Genomic DNA, 20,194 nt, shown 5'->3' with positions numbered 1-20,194 from the left:
TTTCCGGTAAATTTACGGAAACTTTCCATTTGAACTTAATCTGGGAAATTTTGGAAATATTCCAGAATTGGAAACTTAACGGGAATGAATGGAAAATTTATATCATATGCAAACAAAAATAAACATTTTGTTTGGTCATAAGCAGACATGCATGCAAGGTCATACGCATTTTTAAAATGAGGTCTTTAATTGAGTAACACAAAAGCATAATAAACATTATTATAGATATTATAATAGTGCCTGTTTACATTTAGATATCGGATTTACTGGCTAGCTAGTTAGCTCCTGTATAAACACATTTAGGTATTTGCTAGTTAAACTATAACTCCATAGATCGAATGTATTTATCCACATTTTTTCATCAAAACTTGCTTGACTTGATGAAGTCCTTGGGCACTAATCCTGAAAAATGGAGGGGAATTTATCCTAAAGTGATATATGGAGGATTTTTCAGACATTATTTTGTGTGCAGGATTAAAGAAATGATCTGTGCAATGAATGAATTTAAGTACGGTACATGCAGGGGGTGTGGCCTCACTTCAGTAAGCAGTGTGCATTAAATCTTGATGTTTTAAACAAAATTATGATTTTTTAACAACATTTAAGTTCCCTGTTATAGACAACTCAAATTTCCAGTTTATTGCCATTAATTCCCATGGAAAGTTTCCAGCTTTAAAAAATTCCCAGAATTTTGCAAACTCTAGTTATAGCGGCTCAGTGGTGTTAGTTTAACCATTATTTGCAACATTCCCACAAACAGGTTTATGTTATATTATTAGGTCACGGTGGAAATGATGCCAAAACATGTGAAACTCCTACTGCCTCACTTTCTGTGTGGAGTCCACACAAGTCGTTTAATATCATTTGTTTTGGAAAAAATCAACAATGATTTTTGGGATGTTTGTTCTGCATATAATAAATACGCACCAATACGGGTAAAGATTTACATGTAAATCGACACATTTGGTAGACGCTTTCATTTAAAGAGAGTTTATCAGTACGTGTGTTCCCTGGGACTAAAACCTAACGCCTTTGTGTTGCTAATCCAAATGCTTTACTAGTGTTTTAAACTGAACCTAAATCAGTCAACCAGGACTCTTGTGTATGGCTCAATGGTAGAGCATTGCATTTAAACCCAGGGGACGTAGATGCTGGCAAAAAAGTATAACTTGTTATGCACTTTAGGACGCATAAAAGTGTCTGCCAAATGCATAAATGTAATGTAATGTAATGTAACGTAGGTCATAATAACCTTCAGCTCAAATGATATGCGCTCATACCGTCAATCTCATACGCGTACACTTCTCCATACATCATCCAGTACGGCTGGAAAACCACGTCTTTGGCCAAAGTCCACGAGGGCTCCTCGTTTGGGTACAATATGGCTTTACGAGGAACTCCGTAACTCAGCAATACAACAGCCATAATCACAACGATATAAAACATGTTTGCCACCTGCAGAAAGAGCCAAACGTACAGAGATTACAAACTTTTCGTCTTGACCGAAACAATAAAAGACTGCAGGTGAGGAAAATCACAGAGCAACAGAGGGCTAGAAACCTCACCATTTTTCCAATCATCATGACGTACGGGCCCGCCTGCTGATTGACAGCCAAAATGTCCAGCAGCCGCACGTACCAGAAGATGATGTTCAAGCAGTAAACGATTCGACCCGCGATAAACACGTTATCTGATCCGAAACGCAGACCGAACCCGAAGAAGAACATGACCATGGCCAGGAAGTCGGAAACATTGAAGTAATCTGTGAACCAGACTTTAATCTTCTGACTGATTTTGCCTCCTTCTGACATGAACATCTACAGAGAAAAACATTTACATTACATTCATGTGAAGTGTGTGAGCTGTGCAATTTATAAGAAACTCTTTATATCAACAGTGTTCACATTATGAACAATATCTATAAAATATCATTTTAAAAATTGATTTGTTAAAGAGAAAAGCAGAGTTCACACCACAACAATAATGATAAAGATGTAATGAACAATATTGTTGGGATCATTTTCTGAGCGATTACTGATGACAGATAAACCATTAACAGCCAATCAAATCTATTTGAACTTTAAGTGCACGCACATTTAAAATGACTGATGACATGATGAGGTCTAGAATATAAAATGACCTCAGGTATCCAGCGCTGATGTAGTTACTGTGAATTCACTTTAATGACATGTAAACAATTGCATAAGTTTTTATTAAAGGAAATATGCAGTATTAGTTATAAAGCCCTTAAAGGTAAATCATTTGTGCGAGTACTGGACTTCGTGAGCAAATTAGCATAAAGTTATCATGGATGTAATAGAGTTTTTGTTATACTTAACATTATAGTTATTGTTATAATGTGAACTGACCTTAATGCATAACTCGCTTGATTTCTTATAGTAACTTTAATGGGTTGAATGTTTGGGTTCAGTGGTTGGTTGGAACTGAAATGATGGTTCATCTCTCTATTCAGACCTGCTTTAACACACATCATACATTATAAGAGTTTTCAAACAGAACTTGACACGTTTCTTCATTAGTCACGTTTGTTCTCTGAAGTTGAGAGTCAATCATTAAAGATACAACTTTAAAAGTTCAGCTAAAGTTTGACAGCTCATAGCAGAATCACGTAATTCAACATTTCTGACACGCCATCATAGACACACACACACGTGCGCACACACACACGCACGCACGCATGCACATGTACGTACCTCTCGTATCTTCTCTACAGCTAATGTAAAGATGTAGAGAATGACGACCCATTCCTGAGGTGATGGAAGTTTCTCCATTTTCACCAGCACCACATATGAATACAACATTAGGAAGCCGATATAAAAGAGCTACAGCAAAACAAACACAACACAACACATGTTCATGTACACAACATGTCAACTCAATATCTTAAACAGTCATCTTTTTCTCTATCATCCTCAATTTAAATATAGTGCACGTCAGTTTATTATTCATGTTGTATTACATCTTTACACCATTGATCATTATGAGTGAATAACGAGGTTTAGCTTTGTATCAAATGTTAAATACCATCTCATTTGTAAGTCACTTAAGTTAAAAGGGTCAGCTAAATGAATAAATGTAAATCCTGTAAACACAAACACACACACACACACACACACACACACACACACACACACACACGGGTAAATGTAGGTCTGGTTGAAATGTCACTAGTGAACTTCTAGAATAAAACCTCTCTGTGATGTTTATCTGTGTGTGATTTGAGTCTGTAACACAGTGAGTTTATGCAGAGACGTGTGTGCGTCTGATACTATCACAATGGGAACCAATTCAGAACTCTTATAGGATCTGGAAATCAACCTAAGGCAACACACACACACACACACACACAGACACACACAGTGTGAGAAATGAACAGTACATACCGTGTTGAACCAGAACTTGACAATGGGAGCGTGGTAAAAAGCGTAGAACTTGCGTGTGATGGGTAAACGTCGAGAACGAACGTGGACCTCCGATTCGCTTGTATCTGCGTTGTCATTCAGATGAACTTCCTTAAACACGTCCTTACAGACACAAACGTAAAGTTTCAACTTTATTTTATCCATGTCCCCAAGGGGCAATTGGACACCACCACAATATACACACACACAAATATGAGATGCGTACGAAATACAAAAGATAAACTAAATAAAAGCTGCTAACCGTCCGTTACCCAATTTTAGTAAGAGATTGTTATGGGAATAATGAAGTTGTGTCAAAGTGTTAATGTGTAGATGATGTTGATGTTTTGATATCTCGACTGAAGTATCTATAAAGATTTACAGTCTCAGCACATGATGTTAAATATTTCATCTGCGCCAGAGATATGAACATTTGTCATCATGGTTATAGTAATCAAAATCAACATCATTTTCATGTTTGTTTTTTTTGTAAACAATTTTTTGAAATGTAAAAAAGTACTGATGCAAACCAATTTTTTTTTTACATGTAAGTGCACTTTTGTTGGCACAAACATTAAATAAATAACATTAACATTAATCATGGCACATTTGGGGATAAATGTTAATCTATTTCAGGGAGTAAATCAGATTTTTATATAAACAAATCATCAAGTCATCTGTCTGTGTATGTTGTGAGACATCAGGTGAACTTTATGACCCTGGAGTAAAACTACACGACACCTGCGCTCACAGAAGAAACAAACAGAGATTTAAACTCATCACATCACATCATTTATGGAAAAGATGAATCTGTCTGAAGAAATATTAAGTAAACATGCTTCAGTTCAACTAGATTTCTAGTGAAGCACTGTCATCACAAACACATGAGAGGAGACGTGAATGAATGATTTTGTCTCATGTTATTGCTTATATTGGTTGATGCTAGACAGGAGTTTGAGCCGTGTGACACTGACACGGTAAAACAGTAATAAAAATAAAAAAAACGATACAGTAATACTAACAATTGGACATTTTCATTGTGGTTAACCATTAAACCGGTAATGGTTATATCTCTAATCTATGATAAAGTGATTTTACCATCTGAATGTCATCAGGGTTTTGGAGGTTGTGTTCGCTGTCCTCCATGCTCTGATGGGCGTCTTGAGACTGGGGAATGTGGGACATCTCGGCTTTGGTCTTGTACTCCAGCAGAAGGGTTGCCGGTGGAACGAGGATACTCAGAATCACCTGTGAAACACACAACAAAAACTAAACAAAAAGGTAAAACCACACAAACCGCTTTTAGTGATGTCTGGCGATCGGCCCGGGAGCAACCCTTCCATTGGAATCGAGAACATCACGGCACGAGCTTCCCACAAATTAACATATAGCGCATCCCTGGCGTCACAGCCAGGCCTGGAACGTTCATCTTTACTGTGGTGGAAACGCAGACGAACGTCAGAAGAAGCTCTTACCTTGTACCAAGAGTTCTTTCGCATGTTTAGTCGTCCCATCCACATGTCAGACAGCAGCATCTGCGTACAGGTGTGAGCCACGAAGGGGCGGAGCCGCGATGACACGGCCAGTTTTAAACAGGTGGAGTTGCTCCAGTTCTTCAGCTCGTACGTCAGCAGCTTCATGGCCATGGTCTCGTCCTGCCTGAACGACTCGTCCAACAGATCCACGGCCAGCGTACCGAACTCACTTAACACAGAGCGTGAAAAGCGTTGAGAAACCGCGACTCCCTTGACAAAACACCATTTCGCAGCATCACTCTCGCAGACTTACTTGGAGTACTCCTTTAGTTCCTCTGACGTGTCGTCCACCACGTCGCTCTTCTTGGCCTCGTAGCCCATGGAGCGCAGAAGTTTGCAGGCCACCAGTGCTTTGGCCATGGACTCTTCTCCGTGCTGCCAGAAGAACAGCGACATCTTCTGCCTCTTCATCAGCACGGCCCACACCAGCAGCTCGTTAAACGGGTACGGGAAGCGCCGGGTCTCTGGGTCGTCGATGTCCACCACCTCCTCTTTACTCTTCTTCTTCTGCTGCTCAGACGTTGAATCCAGTCTGAGGACCACGAGCAGAAGATTAAAGCAGAGAAACAAACAGAGATAAAGGTTCAGCAGGCGGATTAAAAGAGGCTTTACTCTGGGTTTGTAGGGCTGTGCGGTCTTGATGAAGTGATCGTGTCTGGTCTTCTCTTTTTTATCGGCTTGAATGCTGAAGGACTCGTGTGAGGTGCTGGCCGTGTGTCTCCCCGACCGCTAAGAGACAGACAGAGAGAGAAAGTGTAAGATCTTGAACTCGATAGGAACACATAAGGGACGTGTGAACTTTCTTTACCCGACTGTTTCCATGAAGGTTGTTGTAGATGATTCGAAAGCGCTTGCGGGTGTAATTGGATCTGTACGTCCCACCCATGAGAAACTCGATCACCAATCCGACATCGATTAGTGTGATTTTATAGTTGGGGGGGAGGTTACCCTACAACACAAAAAACAAACAAATGAAGAAAAACTGACTCCAAACTAAAGGAGAGCAGAGAGTCGTTTCTCAGGTTTACCTGTTTCACGTCTCTCACCAGATGATAGAGAGTTGGATTTGTTGGTGTCTGTTTCTGTGAGAAGAGTCAAGATTTGCAATTAAACAATAAATTTATATTAGCATGTAAGCTTATGTCTGAGGTTATATATACACTGCGTGTACCGTGTTGTACAGCTCCTCCAGACGTGTAATTGTAAGGAATCGGTGCATGCTGACGCCGTTCTCGATTAGTAGTTTAACAAACTCCACACGATCCATTACTAATGCATCTAACATCGCCTGTTCAAGAGAGCCCACCTACATCACACACACAAGATCTTGTATTATTAACACATCGATTATGACATTTAATTTTTCATTTCTTTGTTTAAAAATTGTGCTTTTTTCTTTTAAAACTGTTTCAATATTGTAAGAGTTGTGTAGTGTATATTTAATATTGTATATTTGGAGATTTTGATATAGACATGATATAGACATATCTCTCTGAAATGCTTGAATCTGATTGGCCAGTGGTGAGGTTTGTTATTCACGGATACTGTGAGTCTGCATCAAGACAGGTGCAGTTTAAGATTTACAACTATAAATATGCATAATTCATGACGTATATCAGATTTTATTTACCACTGATTAAACCAACAACATGTTTGTCTTGTTTGAACTTTGAACTTGTATGAATATGTCTTGGCTTAAAACGTTTTGAATTTGAATTAAACAAAACATATTAATTGATGAATGTGGTGCTGTTGGTTAGTAGCCTTATTTCTGAGGTTTAATGAAACTGAATTTATGATAAATTCATGTATTTTATCAAACGTTATTAAACTGGGTCCCCTGGCACAATCTCAGCTCCCCAGTTTGAGAACCACTGGCTTAAATGTTTTTTTCCTTGTGTAAGGTTTGTGTTTCTCCTTAATGAGATAACACATTTTGAATCAATGTTTGGTGTACATATATGTACATATATTTACTCATGTGGCAATAGCAGTGTAATAAATCACAAATAAATCCTTTCAATAATAAATCTTTTGAATATTATTTTATGAAGATGTTGTGTGACAGGTCAGGACTCCAGAGTCATGCGATGTGTGTTTACACCAAACATCTTTTACTCTCAGGTGTAACAAAGTTGACTTGCACACAAACACACAATGACTGACCAGCAACTGTTGTCCATAAACAAAGACGTGATCTTTAGCGATGTCCACCCTGTCCCACGCCAGCGTCAGGACCAGCTGATCAAAGGCCGATACGTTAGTGCCTGTCAACAAACACAGAGTTTAGTGATGCATTTGTCCTGAAGCGGTGACGGCTCTCAATCTTTCAACACTTTGAACTCAACAGATGAAGTCAATGTGTTTGGTGAAGTTTAGACTTTAAGTGTTTCTCATCAGACTGATATGAAGTAAATGTTTGAGCATTTAAACGTGTTTAATCTAAACAGACCCACAAACACACACTGACCTTTGAGAAGACTCTTCAGAATTGCCACATCAATCTCTTGATGATCTTCTGAACCAACATGAAACACTGTTATCTGTGACACACACACACACACACACACACACACACACACACACACAGGTTAGTAATATAAGACACCTGACTTTAAGATATTCTGATCTGAGGTGCTGCTGACATTATTTATTGATCAAATATAGAGATGTTGTGTTTGTGTACCAGTTCTTTGTTCTTCATGCACTCCATTAGTGTTTGGAAGAGATGAAGAGCGTCACTTTGACTGAAGTTGAATGTTTTCTTGATTGTGGCGATGATGTCGGCTTCAATGCCATCAGGCAGCGCACTGTACACAAACACACAAACACACACACACACACACACACATAAACACACAAACAGGAGCATGTAAAACTACAGTTGTACCAGTTTACTGCCCATGAGATGTTGTGTGATTTTTATTATTATTCAGCCGTCACATGAGGAATATTCAACACATCACTAACTGAACTCAAGTGCATTCACACACACAGTCAAAGTCTTGTCATGGTTTATGTACATAAAGAAGACAATTTAATGACAAATAAAATATCAAAACATAACAACATACTGCAAGTTTACTGAAATATTATGATCGTTTTATATTAATGAGGAAGTTTGGTGAAACATTTTTGTGCATTTAAAGATGATGGAAAGTCAACTGATTCAGCGTCTGTTTACAACGCCTCTGGGTACAAGACATCTACATGGTCTCGTATGGGGAGACGGATATCTTTCAAATGCTAAGGTCACAATAAATCAACGTATTTTCCACCTACAATTAAATCTGGCATCAACTGTATGATAAATGTTGTTGAAAAAGTTGAAAGTGCACTAAAGAAAGAGATTTTCCAAGTTTCTTTATGTGTTGTGTGTGTTTGGACAAAGACTGGCGAGTGCTGAGAATCATTGTCAGTATTTACTGATTGATGATTGGCTCTTGCTACTAGAAGGCGGGACTTGAGCGTCTGTATTGAGCGTTATTCAAAATATCAGAAGAAGAGTGTCTTCATCTCTATAAAAATATCTATAAACTTTGGAGGTTATAACTGATAGGGGGGCACAACCTAACATGAGGTTAATAGAAACACGGCTACTTGAAATATTTCTACACAATATCAGGGGAAATAACTCACTATTAGGATTTTTTTAATAATTCAAGGATGGTTAGATGAAGGATCATGGATGGATGAATGTGTGAATATCTATCTATTATATGCAGATATATAAACAAAATCCACCTTTAGTATATAGACAGAATTTGATTGAATTATTTGTGTTTAAATTTTCTATCAGGTGTAACAACAAACCCTCTGTTTGTTACAATGAACCTCACCTATGGGGTATCGTTTGCACTCCTGACACTTTCTGTGTAATTGTACGATAATGGTAGATCACACAAACAAACTTTAAGTGTTCATTTGTAGCAGAGATGATTGTGTAAAAAAATGATGTATCCCACTTAAAAAAAATTTGAATGACAGAGCCAAAGCCAAAAAGTGTTAGGTAGTGGCCTCTCTTCCCTATCTAGTGTCAGAATCGGTCTTATATGAAGACAAAGCGAAAACACAACATGCACCCTTCATTATACACACTCTGTTAGGTTGTGTGCGTTTCATACCCGTCCGGCTGCGTTTGTTTGTGGACGTATGCCAGTATATCTGCGGCCCTCCCGGTACCCTCACACACCACCACAGGTACTGGTGGACTCTCCTGAAGATACTCCAACACTGTTAGGATCACATTAGGACCACCCTCAAAAATAAGTGCCACTACAGGGACGCCCTGACCAATGCCTGTATACACACAGACACACACACACACACACACAACCACACACACACAGAGACAAATATAGTAGAAATACAAAATAGTTTAACATTTAACATTGTTAAAATATAATAACTGTACATCTGTAAATGTTTGATGTGTGTGTGTGATGTGCATGTGTGTGACGTATGATGCATGATGTATGCGTGTGTGTGTGTGTTTTGTGTGTGTGTGTGTGTGTGTGTGTGTGTGTGTGTGTGTGTGTGTGTGTGTGTGTGTGTGTGTGTGTGATGCATCGCGTGTAAGTGTGATGCATGCATGTGAGTGATGCATGTTTGTGATGCGCATGTAGGACACACGCGTGATGTGTGTGTGATGTGTGTGTATGTATGTGATGTGTGTTGTGAGTGTGTGTGTGATGCGTGTGTATGATGTGTGCTTATTCTCACGTGCGTGTATTCTCTGGAGGTTAATGTGTTTCTCCAGTTCTCTCCTCAGTTTGACTTCAGCTCCGTATTTCCCCACCGTTCCATCATCAACCAGAATAAAGTGTGAGTGAAAGTTGTTCAGCACGTTTAGTTTACTGAGAGGATTTAACAGAGTGTGGTACGGTGCTACAACCTGTGCACACACAAACACACAGACAACAGCTTTTAGGCAATAAAGATGAGAGCTCTGTGTGTTTGTTATCATGTTTGATCATTTAAACACTCATGTATATTATATCAATGTATTCTGGCTTGCACAATTAGAATCAAGTGTGTCTTTCTTCAGATAGGGATAAATAAATCTCACATCTCTTCCAATGAGGTCGTTCCTGTTTTCGATAACTCCCCAGGGTGCGATTCCCACAGTGCAGATTTTCCGTGATGATCTGGAGAGGTGTTCTTTTAGCGCGTCACCAACATGCTTGGCTACACCTGAAAAACCAGCAGCAAAAACGCCTCAGTCAACAGAGTTTAGAGAGGCCACGACGCCCGTGTGACATCACGACTGTGTGTTTGTGTAAACCTCAATCACACTGAGCCATACGCACAAATCACTGTCATTAAAGGACAGAAGTTAATCCTGAAACTGCTACACACACACAGACACACACACACACACAACGTCTTGTCTTGTCTTGGACCTGTGTTTACTCCACCAGTCAGAATCCAGGCCCCTGTGGTCACAGCAGCTTTAATAAGTCCTTTTCCCACCACATGTTTGATCCGTGGATGAAGATCAAAGTTCTGGATCCCACCATGAACACTGATGACAATTTTGGGCAACTCCATCTGCCATTCCTTCAGCATGAGTCTCAAGATGTTGTCGGGTCGAGAGTCGTATGACAGCCGTACATACTGCCGAGAGAAGATCAGACACATTAGTATTAGTAGTGTATAGTGTTCACTCTGTCTACTCTCACTATTTCTGCAGTATGTAGTATACATGAGTACTGTGTGCTACAAAGCCAAACAGGAAAACGACTCGGATGACAGCAATCATTTGTAAACATTAAATATCGATGATCTCACTGAAATCGGCCAACCACTACAGATAAACTTTTATACAAACAAATGACAAATCCACACTATATGGTAAGACACTATCCCACAATGCAATGCTCTTAATTTGACCCCTTAAAATGACAAAAGCAGCAGAAGTCAAATCAGCTTTTATTCGTTCCTGTTCTATGATTTCTATGATAAATAAATCAGACTTAGTTTAGTGTACTTGTGTCTTTAGTGTGGTATACTGTATCATTATCTGTAGTGAGCACAGCCTGTGAGTGTTTATGTGTTTAGACCTTGGCTCTGTACGAATGAGATCCACCCTGGAAGTTGATGACTCCGTAAGCGTCTGTCGGCGTCTCCTCCGTATGTTTCTCCACAGACCACTGCTCCAGATCAGGGAGCCCACCTTCAGCCAGCCGCACGTCGGAGTATTTCACCGCCAGTGTAGCGCTGAAGCCGACGTGCTGCCGGACCAAACGCCCGCAGCAGCATCTACACAAACACATAAACACATCTTCATCATCTGTGACTGTCTCTTTACATTTACCAGACGCTTTTATCCAAAGATTAGGAAACAATAAAGTGATGTCTCATAGGGAGGCAATAATACAAGAGGTGCTGCTTATACCAACGTGTGCGTTTGTGTTTTAACACTTACCGTACGAGCTGCTGACAGATTTGACATCCTGGGAGACATCTGCAAACAAACATGAAGAAGATCACAGAGAGAAAATAACAATCATCTGTCTACTGACCGATTTTGTTGAACGTATAAAAGCACATTGATTTCAATGTTTTATCAATCTACTTTATATCATTAAATGCACCAGAACCCAATCTAACCTGATTGTGAATCCAGAGGTACATAAGTGATATTAAACTGGGATGAAGATGTTTTTATGTATAAATGATGAAGGATATCTCTGTTCAGTGTTGATGGAGTTTGAGATGAATCAACAGATAATTGTGTTTGTTTGTGTAAATGTGTCGTTTACCTGTGTGGATCTTTTGACACAGGCAGTATATAAACACATTCCCTCCTGGTAAAAGTGTTTTCTATCCAGGACTTCTGGGACTGTAACAGATCAACATGAAAAAGACAACAGAGAGACCATCAGCAGATTTCTAAATCATCCATCGACTGAGACTTCTTCAGTTTAGAAACATTAAACACCTTCACTTTAAATGTAAGAAGTTGGATATATTGTCCTGGTCTTTTAATACCATCACATAAAAATCTACTTGGTATTGAGAATCATAAATGAGGTTATAGATTTACTTTTAATTTATTTGATGTAAATTTCAGAGATTGTAAAAAGATGGACGACATGTCTCCATAGACTTCCATAGTTTTCTCAAAAATGGTGGCTGACATCATTTGGGGCCGGGTACAGACGGGTACGAAGCGCACACAACATAACAGAGTGTGTAGTGATGGTGAGGACTCTTAGCCGCACTTAACTTAAACCAAACTAAAAACCAACACTTAAAAGTAAATGAACATGATAAGAAGTGAAAGTGACAATCTTGTCAAGTATGCAACACATACTGAAAATGTGAACTCTGCACTTAACCCGACCTAGTGAGTAGTGAACACACACCACACACACACACACACACACACACACCAACACACACCGCTCTAACCACTAGGGTACAACTGCCCCAAAAAGAAATAAATGAAGTAACTGAAAAAAATTAAAGAGTCATTTGATTTTAAAGTTTGGATTACGTCCCATTTGTTTACATGTAGAGGGTGGGGTTTATGACCTATACTGCAGCGAAATGTTTTGGCTTGACGCTTCAGGGTACGTGTGAGTTTTGAAGGTTATAGTGAAAGTAGTGAAAACATGAAACGGAGTTTAAATGATGTGAACTCTAAATGAGTCAAGTGGATTGATGGCACTCTGACAAGTGAACAGACATATCAAATAAAGAAAAAGTGAGTGAGTCCAATATCCAATATCTTAAAAAGTGGTCTTACGCCCATGTAAAAATCCAATCTGTACCAAATTAAATTGCATAGCATCATTTTTTTCACAGCATCATACTGCATTGAATGACATTGTGTTGAACCGAATGGAAATCGGACTGCAGCGCATCGTAACGAGGAGAATCACATTGTATGGCATCGGTAACTGCTTCATATGTATCTTTAAAGAGTAACTAAACCCTAAACCAACTTTTTTTAGTTAATGGTCTGTAAGAATTATGCTTTATTAGTGCTGTTATATATATATATATAAAGTGTGGGATATAAAGTGTTTCAATACTGCGATATATGGTGTAATAACATCCGAGTGCTGCCCTCTTCAGGTTGAACGGTGGCTACTGCAGTTGAATTTTCCTATTGGATGTTGGGTCCAAAAATGTCTTGTGACGTAAGCAGGTTCAAGCTCACCACGGCCTTGTTACGATCTCACCACACACTTGGTACGAGCTTAGTTCGTCCCCTATATCTCTATCAGAGCAGTGGGTGTTTAAAGGCGGAGTCCACGATGTTTGAAAAACGCGTTGGAAAAGGAGACGGGCCGACTACCAAAACACACTTATAGCCAATCAAATCAAATCAAATGCCGGGTTGCGTATGTGTGGGGCGGGTCTATCAACAGAAGGTCCAGATTCTATTGGGGTAGGGGCGTGTTTGTTTGGGTGATTTCAAATATCAACACTGGCTTTCAAACATCGTGGACTCCGCCTTTAATTCTCAGTCTACAATCTGCCACATCTAGGGCTGGGATAAACGGTTAATTTTTAAAAGATTAATTTAGCGATTATTTATTTATTTTGATGCGGCGATTAATCTAACGATTCATTTTCCAGTCCGATTCGATTTTGATTGTGTGGTTTTAAATATTTCATTGCTTTCTCTTAAATTGCTCAAAATCATGAGGTTCATGATTTTATGGTAAAATGACACGTTTTGACTCCTGCTACACAAGCATACGTGCGGTGTGCATGCTCTGTTAACATGGGTGCTGAAAAAACATGCGCCGCTTATGCACTGCTCATGCTTGCGATGTGAAACCGATGTGAAGCCACATCTATCTAAACTGAGTGTTCTGATGAGAGGGGGTCAACACAAGATGGACAGAACCAGCCCAATACATCAAAATCACAATGCTATTTGATGTAAATCTTGATAACATTATAATAGTGGACCTCACAGAACAATACAATAAAAAGGCCGTTCGGGACTCCTTTAAATAAACAAAACACACCACCAACTTGACTATGTTTTTGAACAAAACTGAAACAAAGACACAAATAGTAAAATGTGCTGCATTCTTCATCCATCAAGTTTGAAGTCAACAAACCCTACTGACATTATTGCATTATATTAATGATGAACTCAAAACATGTCTCAGTATTATCAGCTACAAACCAAGACAAGTCATTAATGTCACTATAAGAGCTCAAGAACAAACTCCGGCTCCGCCCCATATCCCAGCATCCCACCTGTTTAATCTGTGAATGATGTGGAGTGTTTTTTCTGACAGGAGCTGTTACTCATAATAAACACCTCATCACATTCTCTTGCATCCACATCGCTGTCGTGTTCAGCAGCAAACCTTTTAAGCTAGAACGGATTTAACAGCAAGGAATTTTTCATTAAATTTCCCAGAGTTCCTTTTTCGCTCGACAGTCAAACGTCCGAACTAACATCCGACAGACTCGAGTACTAGTAGATTCACTGACAGTTAGTAAACTTTATGTTAAGATCATCTACCTCATACTCCTCATCTTCATCTCTGTGTCGCAGTAGAGAATAGAGAAACATCAGCGGTTATCAGACTTTAACACACAATAAAGACTTTCTCAGTAGCTAACATCAGTGGTGAGGGGCCGGAGGTTTGTGATGAATGTTTCTGACGGAGAACAGGAATATTAAAGGGAGAGAAAGAGAGAGAGACCTCAGACACATGAGGCCGTATCCATGAACACTGGCATGCACTTTCAAACAACACACACACACACACAATTACAGTACAACAACACAACCTACACTGGATTCATCTAGAAACACTAAAGGATTTCCTGAGAGATTGGTGTCTCAAAATAAATGATAAACACACAATGCCTTTATTAAAAAAGGTGACTGGCTCTTTAACCGTTTTCAGATCAGACTGCTAGATACAGAATCAGACAGAGATCAGACAATCAGATGCACCTGTAAGACACTGTCATACACATCCCAAACATTAAACTATGATCCATCTGAAGAAAAGCCGAACACTAGATAAGATTTAAACACTAACTACACACTCGTCCTGATGAGGATAAACTACCTGATCATCAAGTCCAGATGAATCTATCTGATAACTCTATAAAGCACGGCCATAAAACCTCATCAGTAAAAATGATCTTTATCAGACTTTATCAGGTCATCTCCTTACAATAAACACACACACATTTAAAGGCCCTGACATGACAGCACAGCATCTGAACCTCAACACAACTGTCGTTACAAACACAACCTAAAACCTAAAACCAAATGTGTATGAATAATTGACGATGGTCCGTTGAATTATTTTAAAATAACGCACAACCGAGGTAGTAATGTGGCACGACATGAATCAGCGTTACACCGTCAGGTCTGCATTATTTATTTTCAATTCAATTATTCCTCTTATACCATGATTATCTGGTGATTATTTAAGACATTTGACAGGTCCGGAGTTAATCTCATGTGTGGTGAGTGACCCAGTGGTCAAATCTGAACATCTAGAAAGGTTTGTGAGTAACCCTACCGTGTGGTAAACCTGGTAACGCTGAGCTAGCTTTCATACGCTCATGAAGTGTCTCTGATCCAACGATTATCATAAAACACATGTGACTGTGTGTTATTTACATTTATACCACAAGACCTTCACTCTTATTGGATGAGAAACCTTCTCCAGGTGCCAATCAAAGTAAATCTATGGAGTACCTCCAGCATTACACTTCAAGATCAGCATTTATTTCAACAAATAAAGCATTCATATATGTGTGATAGAAATAATGATAATGATTGATTGATTGTCTGCATATTCAGTTTTGTTTCTGCTTCATTTTTGACAATATATCAAACAAGAACAAAGATACAGAAATAGTGAAGAACAAAATCATACAGAAATATCCATAAACCAACTTCTTCACACTGTTTTCATTACTACAAACACTTTACATCAAATACAACGTGAGCGGGTAAGTATTGCTACAGTCTCCCGCTCTCTCTGTGAAATAATGGACACGGTGTTCTGTTGAATTCTTCATAATTTTACCACGGGTCTGTTGAATGCTTTATTCTGATTGGTTAAGATGTTCCATGGGTGTAGATTATTTTTTGATAAACGCACACCTGAACAAATGTCTAACCTAAACCTAACCAACAGATTCATGTCTGTGGTAACGGTGGTATAAGACTATTGGTCCTCATAGTTGTCAATCAGGAGTGTTGCACAATTGCATTTTTTTAAAAAGTGGAGAAGGCGATTCTTTTCTAAAATTTGAGAAAATCCTCTGCTACACGTTTAACATGTCTGTTTAAAATACTGAGTGCACGAAATCTGGATTCATTTGAGAAACTTGAGCAGACAGACGCCCCTGATCTTCACCTACAAATCTCAATTCAATCAGTATGAACTCAGCTGGAGCTCAGTGTGTTTTCATTGTGTGTGTGTGTGTGTGTGTGTGTGTGTGTGTGTGTGTGTGTGTGTGTGTGTGTGTGTGTGTGTGTGTGTGTGTGTGTGTGTGTGTGTGTGTGTGTGTGTGTGTGTGTGTGTGTGTGTGTGTGTGTGTGTGTGTGTGTGTAACATCACCTCAAATAATATCAAATATCCGAAACACAAAAACACACACACACACACACACTTCAGTATCTTTATCCAGAACAGATAAACAGTCAAACTGCTGAAATTAATATTTAAACACAGAGATCTTCTGCAGTAAAACAACTGTATTCTATCTGTGTGTGTGTCTGTGTGTGCGTCTGTGTGTGCGCGTCTGTGTGTGTGTTTCACTCAGGTCTGGTATTAGAGTAATCTTGTGCATGTGACCCACTGTGTGTGACATTTTTCCACAACTTCTCTGTGAGACACAAACTCAAGAGTGTAGCAGCATTATAATAAAAACAATAAGAATATGAAGAGTTTCTCTCACATCACATCACATCACATCTATAAAGACACAATCATTAAAGTACAGCAGTTTGTTTTGCTTGGCCAAAGAATAAAACAACCAAGTAACCAACAGGCACAGAAACGACTTAAAAACAGCAAACAAACACAAAAGAGGAAAATAGACAAGACATCATCAGAAACAACTACATATAACTCAAAAATAAAGTTTCATAAACTGAGCTGATCTGATGCTTATGATCTGTGTCTGTAAAGAAGACGGTTTGATATAGTTACTGAGAGACAGAAGTTCAGTGAGTCGCACTGTTGTATAACTTTGTGTGTTGATCATTCAGTGACAAAACATTTTAAATGTGTGAATGACCAAGAGACAAAAACACAAAAACACTAAACATTTCAACTGACGGTCACTTATTGAGTCTCCATCTAACTGCAGTAATTTATTCACCTTAAACCAGTTTCACCAGGAAAAAGATCAATCAGTTCACCTACATGCGTGCGTGCGTGCATGTGTGTGTGTGTGCGTGCGCATGCGTGTGTGACTTTCAAAGTATTCAGAGAATTTAGAGAAATTTCTTTGGCTAATCTCAACATCAATTGCTAGAAAACAAAATCAAGACTTTATGCTGATGAACATTTGAATAATAAATAAATGAACTGATGGACAGACTCTAAACTAAACCCTGATTAAAGACTCGAGCGTATCCTGATATAAAACCATCCTCTAATGTTCATTTGGAGGAGAAAAGATTTGAAAGCTGTTCAAGTAAATCATCGTGTCCGTTCATCAACGTTACTTAAACAGCTAGAGTGAAAATTTGGCTGTAGGCAATGACAGTAAACATTTGGGCCTGACCCACAACAAGTCCTTCCAGTCAAACACAAAGACGACTAAAACTGATCATGAGAGAACCTGACATGAGCTTCAAAACGCCCGTTATTCATGTCTTACTTTATAATCATGCAAATCATGCCACTGAACCAATTAAAGTAGAAATTACATCGTGCTATAGACCGATATATTGCAGAGGCCGATACATCGGCTAATATTTGGATTTTTATTGGCATCATTCACACACATTACCACACTAGTTTAACCCACTTATTCAAACAGTACTGTGAGATGTCAGATCCACATTAATTATGTTTTTAAATATGTTTTAAGTACTTTAAAAGGGTTTATTTACAAATGTTAAGCATAAGAAATGTTTTTTATTTCTGTTTGTCTCTTATTTACTGTAATTACATTTGTGTTATATCGGTCTCATAAGTTTTTTAATATCGGTATTGGCCATTAAAACCACCTTTCGGTCGACCACTACTCTATCATATAATGACACATTAAAGTCATAAGTAACTGAATACTTCGTATAAAGTGAAAACCGACATGTTTACATTTATAAATCTGGCAGTGCATTTAATCTGTAAAGTTTATCATTGGATGTTCCCTGGGATCGAACCCATGACCTTTGCTTGACGTACTTGAGCTACAGGAACAGTAAACTAAACTAAACTAAGATCATTCACAGTAACTAACGGCTCGATGTTTTCTCATGACGCTTTACAGTAGCGCATGCGTCAACTATTGCGTCTGACTAAGTTATTTCTTTAATAACATCATGAACAGTACTATTTGTTATCTTTATTATCTTTACTGTTATTGTCTCCAGTAGACAGCTGATGTTTAATGTCAGTGAATTACAGCAGCGGCACGAGCTAAAGTTCCTCTCATCCTACGACTCAATCCTTACGATCGGATCTCATCGTTATTGCGCGCGACATCGGTGAGACGTCAGTCGTGTCGGGACGCTCGCTTTATTACCGCTGGCTCACCGGTACCGGGATTGGCGCACGCGCGCGTCAGTGTGAGCAGCTAAAGCTAGCAGCGCGCGAGGCATGAGCTGACAAGCCCTCGAGTTGCCCCGGACGCGCTCAACGCGACGCAACTACGGTCGGCGGAGCTCCGCGACTGAACGCGGCGCACTTGTCAACACGGACATTGGCGGAAAACAGCAACGCGACGCGCATTCCATCTGAAGCCTCGGCAAGCGGAGACACGCCACTGAAACGCGCGCAGTGTCGGGGGGTTTTGGTCAGAAATTGCCACGCAGCGCCTGAACAAAACAACAAGAGGCGACGCGAGCGAGCCGTACCATTATCTTCAGCGTTCAGGTCCGGAGCTTGTAGCCATCGATCGGCGCTGTGCTGCTCGGGAAGCCTCGGAAGGGGAGCCCGGTGACGGCGGCGAGAGTCGTATGCGTCCGCTGCGGCTTCAGCGGAAGGTGGATTTTTCATAATTGTGCGACTCCAGACTGACGCGGCGTGACGGAGTCAACTCAAGCCCGCCCCCCCGCTGCGTCATGTCACATCACATGAGAGGGGCGGAGCCGCCCGCGGCGCGTCTATTAACCCACATGTAGGCTATGAGTTGTGTAGTATATTTTACTATTTACTTTAGTAAACTGTAGTAAAGTATCGACACTGCGCGTTAAATATTTATTAACTAACAAGGTGAGGGAATAGGTTTTACCCAGCCACAGTTTACTTACAATGACTTAAAGTAGATATAGATACAAGCTGCTCTTTTTGTGAAACAGCACTTCATATTTTTTGGAAATGTGACTATACACAATTATTTTGGATTGATTTCTGTAAATATATTAATAATAACACACTGTTGAATTTTTCTTTGTTGTTTGAAGGATGTATTGTTGGGTTTCTATATCACAAACAAAAGAAGAGAAATGAGTATTATATAATTAATCTTTAACTGTTTTATATTTATACCTTTATTTATTCTTTTTGAAAAAGAAATCTGACTATACATCAAAGCTTTAATCTTCTAAAATACCTGCGCTTTATCCATCGTTAAAAGTCCCATATGTACCCTTCACATTGTCCTTTTTTTCATTGTTGTAATACTTTAATATAAAAATGTTGTATACCTTTGTACAGTTTCATTTAATGTATAATATTTACTATGGTAAGGTTTAAACACATTATCTTGGAATCTTACTACAGTTTATAGCAGTTAATAATTTAGTATTTTTGTGTGAGATAACTTCAGTGTTCAGTTAATCTCTTCAGTGATATAGGCGTGCAGGAGATGATGTATAAATAAGTTTTTGATAAGAAAGGTGACAAATACCACAAGTTACCAGTTAGTATGATAACTGTAATAAAGTATGGCATTGTTGCGTTGTGATGTTGTTTGTTATGTGTGTACTCATACTGACACTATATAGTACACATCTCATTTACTGTCTGAAACAGACTACAGTCTCACAAAAAATCATCATCAGTTGTTTATTTAAAGGAATACTCAGTTTAGTTCTCATTTATAACAATT

The 20,194-nt window shown here is 39.1% G+C and overlaps 1 protein-coding gene across 2 annotated transcripts in view; it reads right to left on the bottom strand.

Moving 5' to 3' along the window:
- Positions 1-19,194, bottom strand: part of trpm7 (transient receptor potential cation channel, subfamily M, member 7) — a 28,882-nt gene extending 9,688 nt beyond the window's left edge. Inside the window, exons 1-22 of one of the 2 annotated variants that reach the window (XM_073853926.1) lie at positions 18,999-19,194; positions 11,722-11,801; positions 11,385-11,423; positions 11,020-11,218; positions 10,360-10,573; positions 10,026-10,150; positions 9,680-9,851; positions 9,082-9,256; positions 7,644-7,767; positions 7,428-7,500; positions 7,124-7,224; positions 6,129-6,263; positions 5,986-6,039; positions 5,766-5,906; positions 5,574-5,686; positions 5,211-5,492; positions 4,898-5,126; positions 4,521-4,670; positions 3,405-3,545; positions 2,715-2,843; positions 1,566-1,817; positions 1,281-1,455 (exon numbers count right to left, since the gene is read on the bottom strand). In XM_073853926.1, coding sequence (XP_073710027.1) covers positions 1,281-1,455; positions 1,566-1,817; positions 2,715-2,843; positions 3,405-3,545; positions 4,521-4,670; positions 4,898-5,126; positions 5,211-5,492; positions 5,574-5,686; positions 5,766-5,906; positions 5,986-6,039; positions 6,129-6,263; positions 7,124-7,224; positions 7,428-7,500; positions 7,644-7,767; positions 9,082-9,256; positions 9,680-9,851; positions 10,026-10,150; positions 10,360-10,573; positions 11,020-11,218; positions 11,385-11,423; positions 11,722-11,801; positions 18,999-19,001 — 3,106 coding nt within the window. In that variant the 5' untranslated portion in view covers positions 19,002-19,194. The remainder of the gene's footprint in view (positions 1-1,280; positions 1,456-1,565; positions 1,818-2,714; positions 2,844-3,404; positions 3,546-4,520; positions 4,671-4,897; positions 5,127-5,210; positions 5,493-5,573; positions 5,687-5,765; positions 5,907-5,985; positions 6,040-6,128; positions 6,264-7,123; positions 7,225-7,427; positions 7,501-7,643; positions 7,768-9,081; positions 9,257-9,679; positions 9,852-10,025; positions 10,151-10,359; positions 10,574-11,019; positions 11,219-11,384; positions 11,424-11,721; positions 11,802-18,998) is intronic. The other variant, XM_073853927.1, reaches the window with a different exon arrangement.
- Between the last annotated feature and the right edge of the window lie 1,000 nt (positions 19,195-20,194).

Source organism: Misgurnus anguillicaudatus, chromosome 15, assembly GCF_027580225.2.
Source record: "Misgurnus anguillicaudatus chromosome 15, ASM2758022v2, whole genome shotgun sequence".
NCBI classification, from domain to species: Eukaryota; Metazoa; Chordata; class Actinopteri; order Cypriniformes; family Cobitidae; genus Misgurnus; species Misgurnus anguillicaudatus.
This window is presented reverse-complemented; position numbering and strand designations above follow the sequence as displayed.